General features: G+C 36.0%; 1 protein-coding gene across 1 annotated transcript in view; it reads right to left on the bottom strand.

Annotated features, from left to right (window-relative positions):
• Positions 1 to 5141: 5141 nt before the first annotated feature.
• Positions 5142 to 24970, bottom strand: part of STK31 (serine/threonine kinase 31) — a 73010-nt gene continuing 53181 nt past the window's right edge. Inside the window, exons 22-24 of the mRNA XM_043589094.1 lie at positions 22722 to 22844; positions 12146 to 12214; positions 5142 to 5441 (exon numbers count right to left, since the gene is read on the bottom strand). Of these exons, the coding sequence (XP_043445029.1) occupies positions 5214 to 5441; positions 12146 to 12214; positions 22722 to 22844 (420 nt within the window). The 3' untranslated portion in view covers positions 5142 to 5213. The remainder of the gene's footprint in view (positions 5442 to 12145; positions 12215 to 22721; positions 22845 to 24970) is intronic.

Raw genomic sequence — 24970 nt, 5'->3', positions numbered from 1 at the left:
CCATCTCTTTCCCTCCTTTCTGGGACTCCCATTGTGCTGTTGGTATCCTTGAAGGTGGTCCCAAGCCTCAGTCTTTTTTTTTTTTTTTTTTTTTTGGTGTCTGTTTTATTTTCTTATTTTTTATTTTTTCAATATATGAAGTTTATTGTCAAATTGGTTTCCATACAACACCCAGTGCTCATCCCAAAAGGTGCCCTCCTCAATACCCATCACCCACCCTCCCCTCCCTCCCACCCCTCATCAACCCTCAGTTTGTTCTCAGTTTTTAACAGTCTCTTATGCTTTGGCTCTCTCCCACTCTAACCTCTTTTTTTTTTTCCTTCCCCTCCCGCTTGGGTTTCTGTTAAGTTTCTCAGGATCCACATAAGAGTGAAACCATATGGTATCTGTCTTTCTCTGTATGGCTTATTTCACTTAGCATCACACTCTCCAGTTCCATCCATGTTGCTACAAAGGGCCATATTTCATTCTTTCTCATTGCTACGTAGTACTCCATTGTGTATATAAACCACAATTTCTTTATCCATTCATCAGTTGATGAACATTTAGGCTCTTTCCATAATTTGGCTATTGTTGAGAGTGCTGCTATAAACATTGGGGTACAAGTGCCCCTATGCATCAGTACTCCTGTATTCCTTGGGTAAATTCTTAGCAGTGCTATTGAATCCTCAGTCTTTTCAGTTTTCTTCTTTTTCTTTCTGTTCCTCATTCAAGATAATCTCAACTGACTCATCTTTAAATTCACTGATCTTTTGTCAATCCAAATGTGCTCTTGAGCTTCTCTAATGAATTTTTCATTCCAGTTATTATACTTATCAGCTCCCTAATTTCTATTTGATTCTTTCTTATAATTTCTCTTTATTATTTGGGGGGATATTATTCTCATACCTTCCTTTAATTCTTTATATACGGTTTCCTGTAGTTCTTTGAACATATTTATAATAGATGATCTAAACTCTTTGTGTACTAAGTTCAACATCCAGGCTTGCTTTGGACAGTGTTTCTTGATTGCTTATTCTTTCTTGCACACAGACCATTCTTTCCTGTTTCTTTGCATCGCTCACTTTTGTTGTTTTCAAAACTGGACATTTTAAATATAGCAATTTCCAACTGTGGAATCATATTTTTTCCCCTCTCAACCCAGAGTTTATTGTCACTACCAGTTTTTATTAATAATGATGATGATGTTTACTTAGTGACTTTCCTGGGCTAATTCTATCAAATGTGTACTCTTTTCATGTTGAGCTTTGTTTAGTGGTCAGTTAATAATTGGACAGACATTTCCTTAAAATGCCTGAAACCAATAAACCTCTGAACCTTTGCTTAGAGGCTATATTTTAGAGCACATTTTCAACACCCTGGCAGTTTAGAACTCTGCCTTAGCCTTCACATCCTGTTTTCCAGAACCTCAAGATCAGCCAGTGTGAAAGATCAAAGTCTTTGCAGGACGTACACACAGCTTTGAACATGTCCACAGCCTTTAGAAATCCAGGAATTCATTACAGTTTTTCAAAGCAGCCTATTAACATCATTCCCAGATTTTCCTATTAAACTGTTTTCCCTCAACAGGTGTTGAGGTGTTACCACCTCAGGCAGCTGTGATGTTCAACAAATGCCATGACTTTTTTTTTCAACAAATGCCCTGGGAAAAGAGTTTTTCCACTGAGCAAACTCTGACTCAGGTCAATAAAGACAAGCCCTGTGCATGGGGCTTTCCAAGAGAGCTGCCATATAGGTCAAATAGTGACAATTCCTGGCAATGGTGCTTTTTGAGAATATTGGTTATTAAGCCATTGGTTTTCACAGCTAACATGACTGTAAGGCTGCTGGTTTATGAGGCTACTGCAGAGCTGGGGGCAGGGGCATGGGAACAGGACAAGTTAAAACATGACAAAGCTTGCAATTCTTACCAAGATTCAGTTGTTTCTCCTTGAATAAATGTTCTTCAAATTGATGCAAGTCCTTGGTTAATTCCCAGAGTTCTGAAAAAGTTGATTTTGACAATATTCTGCCAGTGTTCTTATTGCTTTTATGGAGGATATTTTCAGAAGTCCTTACTCTGACCAATCCAGAACTGCTTCCACATGTAGTTTTAATAACAGAAGATATGTTATACCAACAACTAAGAAATGATAAAGCATGTCACTTGCTGAGTTAACAGATGTTGACATTTAAATACACCCTGAAATGACTTAGCATTGATAGTATGAAATGAACCAGAAGCTTCCCATAAATTTCTTTTCAGAAAAAGTTCATATTCTTAATTCTCTCCTTTTCAGTACCTTGATCTAATACAGGACATTTTATTTGCCTCAATTACTTTAGTGAAATGTGCCATCCTTGACTCTTTCCTCACATCCATTATTTCCCTGCCCAAATCATCCTGATTAGCTACTTTATTCTAACATAAACTGGACTGTGCAATTCAGCTGCTCACAAGTTTCTAATAGTTTCATCTCTTATAGAACTCACAATCCTCTATGATCTATGTGCAAAATACTTTTCCAAGCCCATTCTCAGCTCCCCCATTAATGTCCTATACTCCAGCCAAATTCTTGCCTTTTCCCAAATCTACTCTTTGAGCTCTTTTAATTCCCTTGGCCTGAAATACCATCTCCATTTACAAACAAGTGAAATTCCATTGTTCCTCTAAAATGGTTCAAATGTCTATTCCTCAACCTTATCATTCTTCTCTTGCCTTTCTTTCTTGTAGTGACATACATTATTGCTTTTCTTATAGCTCATTATACTGCATCATTCTCAAACTGCCCACAGGACAGTGAACATATCTACTTGCCTTTGCATTGCCGTTAAACATATATACACATATTTCAAGAAACATATGTAGCATTTGGGGTGCCTGGGTAGCTCAGTTGATTAGGCGTCTGACTTCAGCTCAGGTCATGACCTCGCGGTTTGTGAGTTTGAGCCCCGCGTCAGGCTCTGTGCTGACAGCTCAGAGCCTGGATCCTGCTTCGGATTCTGTCTCTCCTTTCTCTATCTGCCCCTCCCCTATTCTGCCTCTCTCAAAAATGAATAAACTTTAAAAAAAATTGTTTTAAATAAACATGTGGCATTAAAGAGATACTTAAGAATTTGTCTCTTTTCATCACACATCATTATTTGCCATTTTAAAACAATAAATAAAAATAAATACTACCTTAGTATGCCACAAAATCTAATTGCCACCCCAGTTTCACAAGAGAAAAGTTGCTAGGCATTATGTGGAAAAAAAAGGATCTCACCAATTTTGGCATACACTGGGTTAAATAAAACTAAACAGTTTCTTTTCTAGACATTTTAGAAATGTTACCATCTAATGTGTATAATCAATCTCCAATTTAGCATTCATTATTTTCCAAACAACTAATCACAGAACTCTTTTTGTGCTGAACATCCCAAGGGACTAGTGTTCAGCAAAACACATTTGGAAAATGCCGGTCTAATTCTTTAAACACTGAGTATAAACAAAGTGATCTATTCTTTGTTCTTTTTAATTATCCAAGTTTACTTTAAACCTAACTACTGCATCTTTATAACTGAATCAGCTAAAATTAAGCTCTACTATAAAACAGGAAACCCAAAAAGTAGCAATGGCTTGAATGTGTGGCAATGGTTCTCTTTACTATGCATTAGAATGACTTAAAGTGCTTGTTAAAACACAGATTTTCAGGCTCTACCCCTGGATTCTCATTTAGTAAGTCTAGAATGGAGCCAAGAATCTGCATTTCTAATAAGTTCTCAGGTGATGCTGAAGCTGCTAGTACAGGGACCACACTTTGACGTAAGGATTTATTCTCTCAAGTAATATGAAAGGTTGAGGCTGGTACAGAAGCTGCAGAATATTAAGGACATTAGCCCCTTCTAACTTGCTACTCCATCACTCCAGTCAGGGTTTCATCCTGACTTTCATCAAAGTCACTTCATGATCCAAGGAGGCTGCCTAAATTCTAACCACCATGTTCACTTCTAAGCAATAAAAAAGGGGTAAAGGCAAAAGAGCACATCTCCCAGCTAAGTCAGCTCCTTTTAAGGAGCCTTATTTGCAAGAACTTATGCAAAAGACCTCAACTAATGGTTAGGAAATGGTAAATGTAGTCTTTTAGGCAAATACATTACCATCCCAAATGAAACTGGGACCTATTATTAACAAAGAAAGGAAGGCTGGGTTTTAAATAGGCAACTAGATACTCTACCATACTACTTTAGTCCATATACACTTCAATCACCAAGTTCAACTGGTCTGCCTTCTAATTATTTCATAAATTTGTCCCATGAGTTTCATCACTATCTCTATTTCTCTAGACCTTCTTTTCATCATTTCTCACCTACTTTATTTTAACAGCCTTCTAACCAGTCTCCCTACCTCCTATCCTGGTAGTAAGCAGAAGACGGATTTTGAAGAAGGTAAAGCTATTTAAAATTCTTCAACGACTCCACATTTTCTATAAAATGATTAGGTCTGAGTATTTTGCTATTTTTACAAAGCCTTCACCCACCTACTATAGGACTATTCCCTGCCTATACTATTAAACACAACAAACTGTTTCTCCCTTCAGTGCTTTTATAATGCTTTCTCTGCCAATTAAGATACTCTTGCCCCTCCTTCAACTTTATTACTCATTCTTTAACATTTCACTAAGGTACTACCTCTTCCAGAATGCCTTCCATGACATCCCTCTTCCACGGTGTAAGTATCCCTCCTGTGCATTCCCATAAAGCTCTGTACAGGGCTATCACTGGATATTCCACACTGTATGATGAAGATTCATTTGTATCTCTGACTTTCTCAATAGACTGTGTGCTTTATAAGCGTACAGACAATGTTTTAATCACCTTTATATCTCCAGAACTGAGTACAAAACCAATTATCATTTGTTGAATGTATCACCTTTCACCATTAGCTGGCTCATATAACTGAAAATCTGCATATGATTTGTTCAAAAATCTAATAACTTTTCTACTGTAAGTATCATAGTCTAATTATGCAATTTCAAAAAGTAACCACAGACAAAAAAATCCTTCCATAACAACTCCAGTTAAATGAAATTTCAAAGTATACAATTTTTTGTATAGCCAAACATCTTTTATTTTTCACAACTGGAATACTAGACACAACCTAACTAGCTCCAGAACACTTCCAGATTTTTTCTGTTTATTTAACTAAACAGTTTTAAAAGGAACATCTGCAACAACAAAAAAATACTAATCTATCAATCAAAGTTGGCTTCACCATTTCTTGTCTTTTCCTTATATTTATTCAAGTTCTCCGTCTTTAATTCTTCTTCCTCTTTATATTGGGTATATTCAGTATCTTTTTCTGGGTTTGGAGGTGATTTCCCCTTTGGCACCAAGAAACATTCAGCATTCCAAACCTGCTCAGCAGTCATTGAACTTCTACAATAGATCAAGCTATAGAGGAGGGATTTGACATTACCATCCTGCAAGGAAAAAGACAGGTTACAAAACAAAAGTAAAATCAAAACAAAAAGACAAACCTCTATAAGGAAGGAGGATCCAATTCAAAAATACTTTTAATCAATAACACAAAGCTAAAATCAATTTTTCCTATTTAGATTTTTTACGATTTCTACAAAATTCAATTAATTTTTATTGGAAAGGAATTATTATTCCTATAATAAAACAATGGCACTGAATTACAAGGAAAAACTGTAATAGGAAAGAGAATCACAGCTGAAATATCTCAAAAACAAGTGAAATTCCAAAAAAGAGTATTTTAAGACTATTCCTTTTCCCTTTTTTTAGGGCACTGGTCAGAGTTTGACACTATGAAATTATTACACTGAAGCTCTGTCTGGAAGGGTAATCTCCTTTACTGATCAACTGTCTCTGGTTTCAGTTTTGAGGTTATCACCTCTAGGAACTCTTCAACCACCACCACCACTGTCATCATTCTCATTTTTTTTTCAATTTTTATATCATCATCATCATGGGAGCCAGAATTTATTAGGTATCACTATTTCAAAGTTATTTGTATTATCAATTTAAACAACACTATAAAACTGCTCTTCCATTATTTCCACCTGACAAAGCATCTGGGTATGTCTTTTTTTCCTCTCTATGATGACTCCTAACAGAACATATTTCACCCTGAATAAAAATCACCTATTTATTGCTACTGTCCTCATTAGACTCTAAGATCCTCAAGATCAGAAATTTTAGTATATCACTTCATCCCCAACACATCCCCTAGCACAGTGGTAGGGATATAGCAGATATTCAGTAAACACCTGCTAAATTTATGATTGACAATGCCCACATTGCACTCTACAGAATGTTTTTTAAAATGTTTAAAGACAGAAACTTCAACAGATATAAACAACTAAAAATTACAAAATCTAAATGAGAAAAAATTAGCACATGCTTGTGAAAACCACAAAAGTAGATTTAAAATAAGTAGAAAATCATATCAGGATTTTGGAAAAAGACTCTCATCACAAATGTGCCAACTTTCCCTAAGTTAATTTATAAACCTTATACGATTCTAAAAAAATATAATCATTTTTTTGGAACTAGATTTAGTTAACTGTAAAGATCTTTTAGAAAAACAATAAGCAAAAAGTGACATGAAAGCTCTAATAAAAAAATAGCAATGAGGAAGAAATTAGCCCTCCCAAGTATTAAAAGGTAAAAATCTGTTAATTAAAAGAATATAACACTGAAATATGAAAAAAACAAACCAATGAAACAAATTAGAAAAACTAAAAATAAACTCCAGCACAAATGAAATTTTAGTATGCAAAACAATGGTATTTGAAGGGAGGATATAACTTTTTAATAAAAGGCACTGGGACAAAGGGATACCCCATGGAAAAAGATCAGATCTATTCCTCACACCAAAGGATAATTCCAAATGTATCAAAAATCTAAATGTAAAAAATAAAATTATATAAGTACTAGGAAAAAACTACTCAACTCCCGAAAGTAATGACAAACAAAAAATTCTTCCTTAAGCTTTTCCCTCTCATAGATTACTAAATTTCACTAAATCTTAAAACACAATTAAAGAACAAATACAAAAACCATCTCTCTAAAACTCAAACTTAGGGGCACCTGAGTAGCTCAGTCAGTTAAGATCCAACTTCAGCTCAGGTCATGATCTCATGGTTTAGTTCACAAATTTGAGCCCCGCATCCGTCTCTCTGCTCTAAGCACAGAGCCCTCTTCAGATCCTCTGTCCCCCCTCTCTTTGCCCTTCCTCTGCTGGTTCTCTCTCTCCCTCTCAAAAATAAATAAATAAATAAATAAATAAATAAATAAATAAATAAATAAATAAATAAATGTTTTAAAAAATCAAAACCAAAATTAATTATGTATCTGATGATATAATCATATAGAAAATAATTCAAGTAACTTTAAGACATGTATTTTGACTTTACGATCTTAGTGGGATAAAATTCTAATGAGATATATCCTAAGAACAAATAGAAAAACCTACCAAGAAATGTTAAAAACTATATTCAAGAACCTTAAGTATTTCTAATAATATCATTGTTATTACTAAACTATTACTTTTGTTGTAGAATAAAGCTATTATGTAACTGCTAATATCATAAATATTAAGATAATTAGTGTAAAAGGAAGAGGAGATTTAAATTTAAGTAAAATGTCTATAATCTTGAATTTGACTTGGAAAAACTTATACAATGTATTCATTTTTACTTTTCTTTTTTTTTTTAAAAAATTTTTTGATGTTTATTTACTGGTGGGGAGGAGAGAAGTGGATGAGACAGAGGATCCAAAGCAGGCTTTGGGCTGTCAGAGCCCAATGTGGGGCTCGAACTCACAAACTATGAGATCATGACCTGAAGCCAAAGTCAGACACTCAACCGAGTCAGGCGCCCCTCATTTTTATTTTTCTAAAAAAAAATATGCACTGCCTTTTGAAAAGATCCAATAACAATGAGCAACCTTTAAACCCAGATCTTTGTCTCCAAATTTCCAACTAAAAGGATTCAGGATTCCTTGGAAAATTGGCCGATCCAGTTATTAGATAAGGATTGTAGAAGATAATTAGGTACATAGTATCATGCAAAAATCAATTTATAAAAGACAGATCTGTGAAAAAAGTCACAGGATGCATCTTAAATAACATTCTCCAAAAAATGGGACGTGAGCAAAAAATTGACTTAAAATTAAATGAGACACATGAAACTATGTTTAAATCTATTACGATTTTAAAATATTTAAAACAAAATTTTGAAATCTGACTGATGTCTTCTGGAGGATACAAAGACACCAACTCACTATTGTTAAAATTGCTTTCCCTGAAATTACTGAATGAAGTAAAATTTAGGGTAACCCAATATCTGGTGAGACAAAGTTTATTTTTACAGAAGGATTCCAATTAATAAACACAGATGCAGTAACAGAACTGAAAAATCACCATTCTTCAATAAAACAAAATACCTATACTACAATCATCAATGCTAAAACTATTAGGCAGTAAATGGAAAAATTAATTAATGCATAGATTAGGCTGAACCCATTGATAACTCTTACTGTGACACCTGACACCTTATGACACCCCTCACATGATACAACAGATGTGGAAAGCACCACCTATAATACATACTTGGTGTAAAAACTGAATCTGAGGGGCGCCTGGGTGGCTCAATCAATTAAGCGTCCGAGTTCAGCTCAGGTCATGATCTCGCAGTCCCCCCTGTGTCAGGCCCTGTGCTGACAGCTCAGAGCCTGGAGCCTGCTACAGATTCTATGTCTCCCTCTCTCTCTGCCCCTCCCCCACTCACGCTCTGTCTCCCTTACTCTCAAAAAATGAATAAATGTTAAAAAAAAATTTTTTAAACTGAATCTGAATTAACTATGTCTCCATATCTACAAGTTTTTTTTTTAACTGGAGAAAGGGGAAATATGAATACCATAAAGATATAATCAATCAATTCCAAAATGTGAAATTAAAGTTTCTTCACCAAATAAATGGCATGTAGAAAAGGATGTGGGTGTGAGGAAACTTTACAGATCACAGGAAATTTGATATATTAACCAAATACAAGTTGATCTTGCTGAGATCTTGATCAGAAAAAATACATATATATAAATATATTTGAGAAAATCAGGAAACTAAAACATGACCTTGAAGAATTATTTCTGGGTGGGGGGAACCTGGGTGTCTCAGTCGGTTGAGTGTCCAACTTCAGGTCAGGTCCGTGATCTCACGGTTCATGGGTTTGAGTCCCACATCAGGCTCTGTGCTAACGACTCAGAGCCTGGAGCCTGTTTCAGATTCTGTGTCTCCCTCTCTCTCTGTCCCTCTCCTACTACCACTCTGACTCTGTCTCTCAAAAATAAATAAACATTAAAAGAAATTTTTCTAATAAAAAAATAAAAAAAACATTGCTGGGAAGGTAAGCTAGTACAGCCACTGTGGAAAACAGTATGGAGGTTCCAAAAAAAATTTTAAATAGAACTACTATATGATCCAGAAATTCCACTTCTGGGTATTTATTTGAAGAAAACAAAAACACTAACCCAAAAAGATATACACTGCAGTATTATTTTATAATAGCCCAGAACTATAATAGCCCAAAACTAAAAACACTAACCCAAAAAGATGTTCACTGCAGTATTATTTTATAATAGCCAAGATATAGAAACAACCTAAGTGTACATCAACAGATGAAGAAAATGTGGTGTAAATTATGGAAGCAGCCCAAGTGTCTACCCATAGATCAATAGATATAGAAAATGTGGGTACATACACAGACACACACACACACACACACACACACACACACACACACACACAATAACAATACGAATATTATTCAGCCATAAAAAAGAATGAAATCCTGCCATTTGCAACAACATGGTTGGACCTAGAGAGTATAATGCTAAGTGAAATAAGAAATGCTCAGTCAGAGAAAGACAAATACCATATCATTTCACCCATGTGTGGAATTTAAGAAACAAAACAAACAAGCAGAAGAAAAAGAGAGACAAAACAAGAAACGGCCTCTTAACTGTTATTGTGTAACTGACAGAGGTATTAGAGGATAATTAATTCACTAGTTACCATGTAACTGCATAGTGTTGGCACAAGGATCAATAAACAAGCCAAAGAACAGAATAGAGCCCAGGATTCATGAGTACATGGAAATTTGGCACAGAACAGAGTGGCATCATTCATCAGTGGGGACAGACTGACACTTGAATAAATGGTGCTGGGTCAACTATCTATCCACATATAAAAAGATACAATTAGAACCTTACTGAATATATACAAAAATGGATTCCAGAGAGATTAAAAATACAGAGGGGAAACAGAGGAAAAAGTGAGTCCAAAAAATGGCAGATGAAGAACATTTACCACAATAGAAAAGATTCATTCATTCAAAAAATATTTAATAAGGTCTTACTATACCTCAAACACTGCTATGGACACTAGGGATACAATGATGCACAACACAAAGTCCCTGCCCTTACTGAGCTACAGATTAAATATAATTTTTTAAAAACTTAATGAAACAATAATCTATTTTTATTTTTTTAATGCTTATTTATCTTGAGAGAAAGTGAGCGAGTACAAACAGGAAAAGGGCAGAGAGACAGGGATAGAGAGAATCCCAAGCAGACTCTGTGCCATCAGCACAGAGCCCAACATGGGCCTCGAACTCACAAACTGTGAGCCAGAATCAACAGTCAGATGCTCAACTGACTGAACCACTGAGGCACCCCACAATAATCTATTTTTAAAAGGACAGATACATACATAGACTTTTCTGGGAAGATTCACAATAACAATGGTGCTTCTGGATGGCTGAGGTACATAATGATAGAGATGTGCTTCTTTTCATAACTTTTGAATATTTTATCATACATATGATATATTAAGGAACTACCTTGAAATCAACATAAGAGCTGTACAACAGAGAATGAACTGCTCTGAACTTAAGCAGAGGCTGAAGGCCATCTGTTGGATCTATTACTGAAGAAATTCTTCTGAGGGCTAGAAACTAGTGAATTAATTATCCTCTAATACCTCTGTCAGTTACATAATTCCATGATTTCTCTCCACTTGTGATATCGCCCCTGTAAGGTCTAGACTACAGTTCCCTCATTTGTTTGATAACTATGTGTGACTGCAAAACATAAAGACAGCCCCATTCCCAGCACTAACAGCTGCCTCAGATCACACAAGCAAATACTACACAAGCCAAGTATTCTTCTAATTTGATTTCCACAAGTAGCTACCCACATTAAATAAAGACTTCTATTTATTCACCTTCTTTATGTATACACCTAGCAGAGTGCCTAGCACACAGCTAATGGATTACAACCTGCGGTAGGCAAACTTCTAAGATGTTCCCCAATGATTTCTCCTTCCTGGTATTCATGTCCTTATACAATCCCTTCCTGCTGAGTGTAGGATTGACCTAGTGAGTTGGTTATGAAAAACTGTGACTTCAGTCTAGCTAACAGACTCTGTCTACTACTTTCTCTGCTCATACACTTTGATGAAACAAGCTGCCATGATGGAAATACGGCAAAAATTGAGGGCAACTGCTGGTCAACTAGAGGGGAACTGAAGTCTATCAACAATCATGTGAGCTTAAAAGTAGATCTTCCTCAGCTGAGCATTAAGATGACTACTACAGGGGTGCCTGGGTGGCTCAGTCGGTTAAGCGACCGACTTCGGCTCAGGTCATGATCTCGCAGTCCGTGAGTTCGAGCCCCACATCGGGCTCTGGGCTGATGGCTCAGAGCCTGGAGCCTGCTTCTGATTCTGTGTCTCCCTCTCTCTCTGACCCTCCCCCGTTCATGCTCTGTCTCTCTCTGTCTCAAAAATAAATAAACGTTAAAAAAAAAAATAAAAAAAATATAATATGATCTTGAAAGATACCATAAAGACTATTTTTAATTATTACTTATATTATTTATATAATTTGTGTGGAAAATAGACAATCTAGCAGCATTTTCTAGCAATAATTCTCTGGCAGTGGTGTAAGCAAGGCATTTGAATTTTTTCAGTATTTCTTTATTGTGAATGCCATTTTGCATTCTTACAAAAAAGTAGAGGGCATTTTCAAATATTTACATTTTACATTACTGCTACACCTACAGCATATGTTTCCAACCAATAAATGACAAAAAGACCACATACCAAATGAAACTGATCCACTTTTGGGATTCCATCTTCATTTGTCTCAAATTTCTGATTTTGAACAAAAAGCTGTTAAAGAAAATGAGAACAAATAAATTCCCAATGTAACAAAACATTAATCCTTACAACCCAGTCAAATCTGGAACTCTTCAGATTCTGCAGAAAAAAGAAGGGCTCACTCAAAGGACACACATTAGCTTTTAAAGAATAAAAACTTTCATGTTAATAACTACTTGTTCACAGATAACTGAACAGTTCCTGGGGCTCCTCAAGTATCAATCAGATTTGATGAATATACTACATGCAATTTCAATACTTCATCACCTTTTGAGTAAATATATTAAAACTCAGCAGTTTATATCATGTTGGTTGTATACATTAAGTACAAATAAATTAAGCATGTTTCTTTCCTCCCTAATACTTAACCCATATAATTCAAGAAATACGTGTTAAACTTTTAAAACTCTTACATATGGAGAATTTCTTTCATACACAAAGTATTCCAAATCCTATGTATTTCACCCAGCACCAACAACCATCAACCAATGATCACTTTTACCCTATGCACAAACCCATATATATTATTTTTGAGGTAAATCCTGTATGTTTCATAATTTCATCTGTAAATATTTTAGTACATATTTCTAAAAGATAAAGTCTTTTATTGTGACACAATATTATCACATTAAAAATCAGTAAATTTTTTTTAGTAATTCTTTAATACAGGCATACCTCAGAGATATTATGGGTTTGGATCTAGACCACTGCAATAAATCAAATATCACAATAAAGCAAGTCAAATGAATCTTTTGCTTTCCCAGTGCATATAAAAGTTACATTTATATCATACTGTAGTTTATTAAGTGTACAATAGCATTATGCCTAAAAGAAAAACTATATATATATATAAATTAAAAAATACCTACTGTTAGAAAATGCTAACCATCATCTAAGCTTCAGTGAGTCATAATCACTGATCACAAATCACCATAATGAATTTAATAATAATCAAAAAGCCTTAAATATTATGAAAGTCACCAAAATGTGACACAGACACTACGGAGACAAATGCTGTTGGAAAAACGGCACCAACAAATGCTTGACACAGGGTTGCCACAAACTTTCAATTTGTAAAAAATGCAGCATCTGCAAAATGCAATAAAGTGAAGCACAATGAAACTAAATATGCCTGTATAAAATATCATTTTCAATTTTTTTTAAGGTTTTATTTTTGAGTAATCTCTATACCCAACATGGGGCTCAAACTTAACAACCCCAATCAAGAGTTACATGTTACACCCAATGAGCCAGCCAGGCACCCCTAGTTTTCAAATTTTTACTCATCTCATAAATATCATAAGTTACTTTACTTATATAAAGTTTATTTAAATCCATACCCAAATAAGTTCCACACACTGTAATTTAAAAATGAGCAAAAAGACAGGGTGCCTGGGTGGCTCAGTCAGTTAAGCATCCAACTTTGGCTCAGGTCATGATTTCACAGTTCACAGTTTGGGCCCCACACTGGGCTCTCTGCTGTAAGCATGGATCCTTTGTCCTCCTCTCTCTCTGCCCCTCCCCTGCTTGTTTCTCTCTCTCTCTCTCTCTCTCTCTCTCTCTCTCCCTCCCTCCCTCCCTCCCTCCCTCCCTCCCTCCCTCCTCTCTCTCTCTCTCAAAAATAAATATTTTTTTTAATGAGCAAAAGGACTTCTGGTTTATTCCTGCTTCTCACCATTAAGTAAAACTATGTTTCAAATAACATAACAACCAAAGGCGATCTCCAAAAGGTCAAAAGAGGAAAATAAACTGATTAGAGACCCTGGGACAGGAGGAGTGAGAGTGACAGGGTGTCTTAAGGCCCCCACATAAAAAAAACAAAAACAAAAAAAATGTGACTCAAATAGGATAAACTCAAATTAATGAAACTTCTGAAAACTAAAAACAAAACAAAATAATCTTGAAAGCAACCAAAGAAAAACATTACCTACTGAGAAATATCAATTTGAATAACAGAGAATTTCTTATGTGAAACCATGGAAACCAGAAGGAAGTGGCACATCTTTCACCCGATAAAAGAACTTTCAACCACAAATTCTATATCCAGCAAAACTATCCATCAGGAAAAAGGGTGAAATCAAAATGCTCTCCGATGAAGGAAAACTAAAAGAATATGTCACCAGAAGACATACTTTTAAAGACTGGCTAAAGGAAGCACTTCAACCAAAAAGGAAATAAATTTTGAAAAGAGTACAGGGTGCAGCACCTGGGCGGCTCAGTTGGTTGAGCATCCAACTCTTGGTTTTGGCTCAGGTCATGATCTCACAGTTCATGGAACTGAGTCCTGCAACACGCTCTGTGATGCACAGCCTGCTTGGGATTCATTCATTCTCTCTCTCTCTCTCTCTCTCTCTCTCTCTCTCTCTCTCAATAAATTAAATAAACATTTAAAAGAAAAATGAATATTGGAGCATCAGGAAGGAATAACAATGGAAAGAACAGAAATATGAGGGAATACCAAAGACTATCCCTCTCACCATAAGTTTCCTAAATCATATACAATGACTGATTGTATTACACTATCTCACATTCAAGACAATGCTGGTTAAAAGTAGGAGGGCAAAGGAACCTAAACAAAAGGCTTCTACACTTCACTCAAAGTGTTGAAACACTGATACCAGTAGAATGTAATAAGACACATACATATAATATCCATACTAACAACTAAGAAAACTATAGAAGGCAATACACTCAAAAACACCATAATAAATCAAGATCAACTCTTAAAAAATATTCAAGTAACCCAAAGGAAGGCAAGAAAAATCAATAAACAAGAAACAGAAGAAAAAAAACAAAACAAATAATAAAATGATAGATTTACCCCCAAAGTATCAATAATCACCTTAAGTGTTACAACAACATAAATTGACCTAGAGAGTATTATACTAAAGGAAAGTCAGACAGAGAAAGATAAATACCATATGATTTCACTTCAATGTGGAATCTAAAAAACAAACAAAATAGATGCATAGATACAGAGAATAATCTGGTGATTGTTAAAGGGGTGGAATTTGGGGGAGATGGACAAAATATGAGACAGGGATTAAAAGATAGAAACTTTCAGTTATAAAATAAACAAGACATTGGGATGCAATGGAAAACATAGGGCATATGGTTAGTAATAATTCAGCAACTTTATATGGTGACAGATGGCAACTAGATTCACTTCATAATGTGTATATATAAATGCTGAATCATTATATTGTGCACCTGAAACTAATATAATATTGTAAGTCAACTGCATTTCAATTAAAAAAATAATAAAATTTCCTAGTGTTAACTAGAAAATTCCCACGTTTTAAAAATATTTCTTGGGGCGCCTGGGTGGCGCAGTCGGTTAAGCGTCCGACTTCAGCCAGGTCACGATCTCGCGGTCCGGGAGTTCGAGCCCCGCGTCAGGCTCTGGGCTGATGGCTCGGAGCCTGGAGCCTGTTTCTGATTCTGTCTCCCTCTCTCTCTGCCCCTCCCCCGTTCATGCTCTGTCTCTCTCTGTCCCAAAAATAAATAAATGTTTAAAAAAAAAAAAATATTTCTTAAATCACCATAAGTGTCTACTACCTCCATTAAAAAGCAAAGACTTAGCAAATATAAAACACAATGCAATAGTATGTACAACCATATTTACAAGAAATTGACTTCAAATTCAACACAGTTTTAAAATAAATGGATGGTAAAAAAAAATACCACACAAAATTAATTTTAAAAACAAAGAGATGGTCATATTAATTATAAGATAAAGTAGATGTTAGAGTAGAGAAAATTAGTACAAAGAAGGATATTACATAATGATAAAAGGATCAATACACCAGAAAGACATTACAATCCTAATATGTACACACCAAACAATAAGATCTTAAGATATAGGAAGCAGAAATGGTAAAGTTGAAAGGAGAAATACACAAATTCAAATTAGAGTTGCAGGCTTCAGCAGCTCTCTCAATAACTAATGAAACTACTAGATGGAAAAACAATAAGGATAAAAAGATATGAAGAACGTAATTAACCAACAAGATGTAATTTACATGTATATGTATAGTAAATTCCACCCAATAACAGAATACATTTTTTTCAAGATCTCAAGAAATATTCACCAACATAGACCATATCCTAGCAATAAAACAAACCTCAACCAATGTTCAAGGATGGTATCACATAGATTACGCTCTTTGGCCACTATTAAATCAAAGTGGAAATAGAGAAATACAGTAAGAAAATGTCTGAACACACGAAAACTAAATACCACAGTTCTAAATAATTCATGGTCAAGAAGAAATCTCAAAGGAAGTTAAAACATACATAAAACAAAATGAAACGGCAGGTAAGATTTGCTCACTGATTCCTGAGATTCCCAGCAGCGTCCAGACAAACTCTTAAGAACCATGTGGTTCAAGTGCTACACGCTGAAATAGATTACTATTTCCCTTACCTCTGTTATCCTACACCTTCCAACAAAAGCTTCAATTTCCTGTATTAAAACTCTTCAGAAGTAAAATAAGTGTGGCTTCCGTTTTCCTGACTGAACCCTAACTGAGTCCTCAAAACTACATTCTATCCAGCATCAAAGCAAATTGCAAATTATAAGTTAATAAAAAGAAAACTACAGGCCCAAAAATGGTATCACTCAAGTTAAGCTCCCAAGTCAGTAAACCAAGACTTATTAATATCTAACTTAACTTCAGTTTCAACCTCCCCCCAGGAATGTAACCTCTAGCCAATCAACATGGGAATTTCCTGGTCAGCACTAGGAAATTTACTGACAAATCCCCTTTGTTCCCCTTAGGAGAATGATCTTGCCTAAAACAAAGGATTTTTTGCAAATGATTTCTTTTATTCTACTTCCACTTTACCTTTAAAAACCTTTCCTTTTCTATAGTCCTTTGGAGCTCGCTTCTACTTACTAGATGGGATATTGCCAGATCCATGAATTGATTAATAAAGCTAACAGATCTTTAAAATTTATTCAGTTGACATTTTGTTATTTAACAAAGGATTATCTTCTAACAAGCCTCTTACTAAGAAGCTAATTAGCCTCTTATTAGCATGAACTAGCACACTGATCTAAGAGATAATTGGAAAATTTTGAGAATTCATAACAGGTAAAAATGCCAAGGCATGATTAACTAGAAGGCAAAATGAGGGAGATGGAAGAATCAAAGAAGAACACAAGTTGTTGGCTCAGATGACTGGAAAAGGCTATTGGGGGAAAGTTGGGTGAAATGGGATAGTAGTAAAGAGTTCACATTCTGGAGACAGACTGGCTGGGTTTGAATCTTGGTTCCACCTCTTAGCAGCCATGGGATCCTAGACAAATCATCTAATTTCTCTTTGCCTCAGTTTCCTCACTTATAAGGCTGTGGGGAATAAGCTTAGGAATTCCCTGAGCTTGCACCGATGGGTCAACAAGCCATAAAGAAATAGAAAGACACAGGATGTACGCATCCAAAATTAGATAAACAAGATTAGGTAAACAGGGCAAAGGCCCCCAATATAGGACAAAGGTATAGGAACAGGAAATCTCAGGATGAAAATACCCAAGACTGGGTAAACAAGATTAGGTATTCAGGGAGGAAGCACCCCCCAGTTTAGCACAATAGCAGAAAGCTGCTTTCACAGGAAGGAGGGACCAAAATAGGTAAATAGTTAAACAGGGCTATAGACAGCAGCAGGGCAAAGTTGCCCAGAGTGGAGCTAATTAGCAAAAGATAGATGCCTTGTTGACCCTGATGTAGCATGCTCTGTCTTATTCCCTAGGCTAGCTAAGATAAACAGATGGGGTACTTCATGCCTGCTGTAAACAACCATCTGCCTGGCATCAGGACTTTGTTTTTTATTGACCCAAACCCCTAATATGTTTTTATTGACCAAAACCCCTAATACTACATATCTTCAAAACCCCCTTTCCCTCACACCTATGAGTTAATGTTCACAGTTTAATTGTCTCTTTGTGCACTCCCATCATGCTTATAAGTCTTCTGATCCTAGTAAAAATGGAGCAAGGACCCTTACTCAGGCTCTTGTCTCCTCCTGGATATTAGCCTCTCTCTCATTTCAATCCTGCATCCACTCTCTTGCTGGACAAGAGAGAACTCCAGACCCAGAGTCTACTACATAAGGCCACTGCAAGAATTAGGTTGGATAAATACATGCAAAGTAACAGATATATAGTAAGCACTCAATAAGTATTACCTATTTTTGTTTTTTAAGTATCAGGTAACTCGGGACATAGGGTTAGCAATGTAAAATGTTGTCTTTATAAGGGCCTCTAGTCTTATCCCTAAGAATAGCTTGGTAATTAAATGTTGACAATAGTTGAATCTGGTTGAAGAGTATAGAGTTTCATGATTCTTTGTTTCTGAGTAAAAATTTCCACAACAAAACAAAAACTAATAGTTGTGCTTATCCTAACTGGCCCACTTTGATCTTAGGGATAATGGTTTGTATGACAGACTAGATTTCCTTTCTTATAATTGCTAGAAGAAAGATTCGAGCTATCATAGTGGCTTATCCATAGAAAATGTATTCATCAAGGATAGAAAAAAAGGCTTGTTTTTCAATCAGTACTATTCCTTTTGAGTGCTATTTTCAGGTCATATCTGAGCCCAATGAACATGACCATGATCATTTTGCAGTGTCTGCTATAAGAATGGTAACACATGAATTGTGTATCAGCAGTACTCAACAGGTTTCTGTGGTGGATATTTGGTAGTACTCTCATTCATGGTTTGATTTTATGTTCACACCCTCTTTTTCTTTCTTATCTACTTTCAACTTATCATGTCTTGTTCTATTTTAAAGTACTTCTGTGAATGAATTGCCTTGTGTCCTTTCTGGAACAATATAAGGTATCTAGTAAATTAAGATGAAGTTATGCAGCAGGAAAGTACACACTACTGGAAACTCTGGCCAGAGAACTGGGTTACTGTCATAAATGTGGGAGCTCTAACAAATAAATGGTACCAGACACTATGAGAGTAAATAAGAAAACCCAAGGAAAGGCTATACAATGAAAATTTTAGTAGAATGTAAGGAAAAATGGTGGGGGCACTAACACTTAACATGCATTAAAGAAGAGTAAAAGAAATGCCCAGTCACAAAGGTAAAAGGAACTCAGAAGATGTGCCATAGAAAACAATGAGTAAAGAAATTACTGTGGGGGCACCTGGGTGGCTCAGTTGGTTAAGCTGCCGATTTCAGCTCAGGTCATATGATCTCACCATTTGGTAGTTCAAGCCCCATGTTGGGCTCTGTACTGACAGCTCAAAGCCTGGAGCCTGCTTCAGATTCGGTGTCTCCCTCTCTCTCTGCTGCTCCCCCACACACATACTCCCTCCCTCCTCTCTCTCTCTCTCCCTCTCTCTCAAAAATAAACATTAGAAAAAAAAAGAAAGAATTCACACACCCACACAACATTGAGTCTTCAGTCTATGACCATGATGGCTTCGTATCTGTCTTTCTTTGCCCCTGCCCTGCTTGCACTCTCTCCCTCTCTCTCAAAATAAACATTAAAATAAATAAATAAATAAATAAATAAATATGGATTGTTTGTTTTGAAATTTTTTAATGTTTATTTCTGAGAGAGAGAGAACGAGCCTGGGAGGGGTAGTGAGAGAGGGAGACACAGAATCTGAAGCAGGCTCCAGGCTTTGAGCTGTCAGCACAGACTGAGCTGTGCTGTGCTCAGTTGGACTGAGCTGAAGTCCAACACTTAACTGACTGAGCCACCCAGGCACCCGTTTTGTTTTTGTGATACACCAGACTTAACCATATTTTTAGGCTGACAGAGAAGTACAGAATAAGAAGAAATACACTGAGGCAGTAATTGACATCCAGGTATAATTTATATAAAATACCTTATAAGTCAGTTAAGCACCAACTTTGGCTCAGGTCATGATCTCATGGTTTGTGAGTTTGAGCGCCACGCTGGGCTCTTTGCTGACAGCTCAGAGCCTGGAGCCTGCTTCAGATTCTGTGTCTCCCTCTCTCTGCCTCTCCCCTGCTCATACTCTGTCTCTCTTTCTCAAATATAAACATCAAAACAATTTTTCAAAAAAAAAAAGGCCTAGAACCATTTTTGCTGAAATTGTATTGAATCCATAGACTTATTTAAGAATTCACATCCAGGGGTACCTGGGTGGCTCAGTCAGTTGAGTGTCCGACTTTGGCTCAGGTCATGATCTCAGTCCATGAGTTCAAGCCCCACATCAGGCTCTGTGCTGACAGCTCAGCCTGGAGCCTGCTTCAGATTCTGTGTTTCCCTCTCTCTCTGCCCCTCTCCCACACACATACACTCTCTCTCTCTCTCAAAAATAAACATTAAAAAAAAAGAATTCACATCCACACAACATTGAGTCTTCAGTCCATGACCATGATGCAACTCTCCATTTATTTACATCTTATTTAATTTTGCTCAACAATATATCATAGTTTTCAGGGTATAGGTCTTACGTATCTTTTGTCATGTTTATCCCTAAAAACTCTGTATTTTTGATACCTATATAAATGATTTTAATTTCAATTTCCTATTGTTGGTTGCTAGTATAGAGAAATACAGTTAATTATTATGATGACTACATCCTGCAACCTTGCTAAACTTGTTAGTCGTAGTAGCTCTTAAGTACATTCCTCAAGACTGTACATAATTAATCATGTCATTTTTGAATAAAAACAGCTTTACTTCATTTTTAAACTGTATGCATTTTATTTGTTTTTGTAGTTTTATTATACTGGCTAAAACTAGGATCAGCAAACTCTCACTTGCACACCAAACTTATGCCACTGCTTATTTCTTATACAGCCTACATGCCAAGAATGGTTTTCACATTTTTAAATGTTTAATAGAAAATTAGGAGTGTCTGGGTGGCTCAGTTAGTTAAGCACCCAACTGGATTTCAGTTCAGGTCATGATCTCACAGTCATGAGATAAAAACCCACATTAGGCTCTGCACTGACAACACAGAGCCTGCTTGAGATTCTCTCTCTCCTCTCTCTCTCTCTCTCTGCCCCTCCCCTGCCTTCACGCTCTTTCCCTCTCAAAATAAATAAACATTTATTTTATTTTTTTAATATGAAATTTATTGTCAAATTGGTTTACATACAACACCCAGTGCTCATCCCAACAGTGCCCTCCTCAGTGCCCATCATCCACCCTCCCTTCCCTCCCACCCCCATCAACCCTCAGTTTATTCTCAGTTTTTAAATAAACATTTAAAAAGTAAAATAAAGGGGCGCCTGGGTGGCACAGTCAGTTAAGCGTCCGACTTCAACCAGGTCACAATCTCGCGGTCCGGGAGTTCGAGCCCCGCGTCAGGCTCTGGGCTGATGGCTCAGAGCCTGGAGCCTGTTTCCGATTCTGTGTCTCCCTCTCTCTCTGCCCCTCCCCCGTTCATGCTCTGTCTCTCTCTGTCCCAAAAATAAATAAACGTTGAAAAAAAAAAAAAGTTAAAAAATAAATAAATAAATAAAAATAAAAAGTAAAATAAAGAAAAGAATACTATTTCGAGGCACCTGGGTGGCTCAGTCAGTTAAGCATCCAACTCTTGATTTCAGCTCAGGTCATGATCTCCCAGTTCGTGAGTTCAAGCCCCATGTCGGGCTCCAGGCTGGCAGTGCAGAGCCTGCTTGGGATTCTCTCTCTCTGTCTCTCTCTCTGCCCCAATCCCTGCTCACTCGCTCTCTCTCTCAAAAATGAATAAATAAACTTGAAAAAAAAAAGAATACTATTTCATGACACATTAAAATTATATGAAATTCAAACTTCAATTCCATATAAGGTTTTACTTATTTACTTATTGCAACAGAGCCATTCATTCATTTACATATTTTATGGCTACCTTATAGAGCAGCAGAGACTGTATGACTCACATAGCCTAAAATATTTACCATCTGGCCCTTTATAGAAAATTTTGCTGACCCCTGGGCTAGAACCTCCAGAACAATGTTAAGCAAAAGAAATAAAAACAGAAAAATATAAAACAAGAAAAACAAAAAAAAGAAGTAAAAACAGATATTCCTCCCTTGTTAATACCAATCCCTCAAAATTCACAGGAAAGAATAGGTTTAAGCCATGGATTAAAAAACAGCTATTTGGTTTATAATGAAAACAGGAACACTTACTCAAGGCTCATTTAACATTTACTTTCCACATATGCAGGAACTGCTTACAGATTAATATAGGACAAAATTATCTTCACTGATAATATTGTCTTAAAGAAAGGTAAAACAATAGCATAATATGTAAAATATATATCAAGCAAATTGTAGAAAGTATACAATAGGTGACAGGAAGTATATGAATAGTTTTTGAAAAAAACTACAAAAAAAAGAAAAAACAATTTTCTACTAAATTTTTCTAATTCTTCTAAAAATCTACCACTGCTTTTCATCCAGAGCAATATGTTGAGCAAAACCACTATAAAATTATCACTTTATATACTTAAGTACATACAAATATGTTTGTACATATATATATACACATATATATATATATGAAACTAATCTATTACAATAAAAAATTACATACCCATAATAAAAGGCAGCCATAAGCATACAAGTCAGAACTTGGAGAAGCAGGCTTTCCCATTTTCAGTTCAGGTGATATCAAACTCAAGTCACCAACCATCATGTTCACTGAGGCTCGCTGGTTCTACAAAAACAACAGGTTAAAAATTTTAGAGGCAACACAGATGAGTTAAGTCCTCTGCATTTAATTAACACAAAAAAAACAAATTCATTTGAAATATTTCATTCTCTCTTGCTTTAAAATATTTTTATTCAATTTTTGCTATTATAAATTGCTCTTAAAATTAGTCTCATACAATTAATAGTGAGACTTTGGTTACATTTCACATTACAGATTGAAGTAGACTAAAAACCAAAAAACACCAGTTATTTAAATAATTGGTACTTCTTGTAAAAATAAAGTTCATTAGGGCAAGAAGGAGTGCTATTTTCTAATTCTGAAAATTCTAAATAACTTTAAAAACTGGAAGTCAACAAAGTACTTTTCTTCCTTACTGATCATTATTTTTTAATTTGCTTTCTAATTTTGTTTATGTTTGTTTGTTTGTTTGTTTGTTTATTTATTTATTTATTTTGAGAGACAGAGTGTGAGCGGGAGAGGGGCAGAGAGAGGGAGAGACACAGAATTCAAAGCAGGCTCCAGGCTCTGAGCTGTCAGCACAGAGCCCGACTCCAAGCTTGAACTCACAAACCATGAGATCATGACCTGAGCCAAAGTTGGACGCTTAACCGACTGAGCTACCCAGGCGCCTCATTTTTTAAAATTGTTTTAATGTCTATTTTTGAGAGAGAACAGGAGCAAGGGAAGGGCAGAGAGAGAGAGGGAGACATAGAATCCGACGCAGGCTCCAGGCTCTGAGCCTCTGAGCTGTCACCACAGAGCAGAAAGTGGGGCTCGAACCCGTGAACTTGTGACCTGAGCCGAAGGTGGACACTTAACCGATTGAGTGACCCAGGCGCCGTGATCGTTTTTTTTTTTTTTTTTAATTTTTTTTGTTGTTGTTGTTGTTTTGTTTTTTACTCTTGAGAGAAAGAGAGACAGAAAGTGACAGGGGAGGAGCAGAGAGAGAGGGAGACACAGAATCTGAAGCAGGTTCCAGGCTCGGAGCTGTCAGCACAGAGCCCAACACAGGTCTCAAACTAACAAACCATGCAAGATCATGACATGAGCCGAAGTCAGACGCTTAACTGAGCCACCCAGGCACCCCTGTTTTTTGGGGTTTTTTTGAGGTACCAAACTATTTTACAAAGTGATTCCTCTATCTTTTCACATTCTCATCAGCAATGTTTGAGGATTTCAATTTCTCTGCATTCTTGCGAACATTTTATTGTCTGACCAGTTTTTTTTTTTTGAAGTTTGTTTATTTAGAAAGAGAGAGAAAATCCCAAGCAGGCACCCTGTCAGAGCCAAACCCAATGTGGGTCTTGAACTCAGGAACAGTGAGATAATGACCTGAGCCAAAATGAAGAATCAGATGCTTAACAGAGTGCAACACCCAGGTGCCCCAGAGCAATTCCCTTTTGACTAGTATAAGTCATAACGCTTTATACTTCAGTCATCTGCAAATCACAGGGTAATGCCACCTGTGTATATGCAGTCTTAATGGTTTTCATATGGTAGCTCAAAAAGATGAGAAAATGAAAATGTAAAACTATAAAGAAATGCTGGATTATGAAGGATTTATACAATGTATATTTATTGAAATATTTATCCTATTAGTTTATCTGAAAATTCAGATAATGTCCTAAGAAAAACAACTAAGTTAGGAGTTTAAAAAGGTTCTCAACTGGTAAGGGTCCTGGTTAACTCACCTTTTGAGCATGCCATTTGCAATATTATACATATCATGATTACTCCAAGAATTATTCTTCCCCCTTTATACTGATTTGTCAACTGTCGTTATCCCCCAAAACATTGTTTTAATTTTCATTTAAAATTATTGACACTGAAATACTGATTAAACTCACCTTTGCTCAACTTTTTCACACTACTTTCAGATTGAAATATTAATCAGGAAGAAAAATTTGAAAGATAGTCTGTTGTCAAGATCACTGCTTTTCAGACTTTATAGTGCATGTGAATCACCTGGGATCTTGTTAATATGCAAATTTTTATTCAGCATTTTTGGGATGGAGATTGTGCATTTCTTCTTTTTTTTTTAAGAGGCTCTTTTTTTTTTTTTTAAACATTTATTTATTTTTGAGACGGAGAGACAGAGCATGAACAGGGGAGGGGCAGAGAAAGAGGGA

The sequence above is a fragment of the Prionailurus bengalensis genome, chromosome A2 (assembly GCF_016509475.1).
Source record: "Prionailurus bengalensis isolate Pbe53 chromosome A2, Fcat_Pben_1.1_paternal_pri, whole genome shotgun sequence".
NCBI lineage: Eukaryota > Metazoa > Chordata > Mammalia > Carnivora > Felidae > Prionailurus > Prionailurus bengalensis.
Note: the sequence above shows the minus strand (reverse complement) of the source record. Positions and strands in the feature narration are given on the sequence as shown.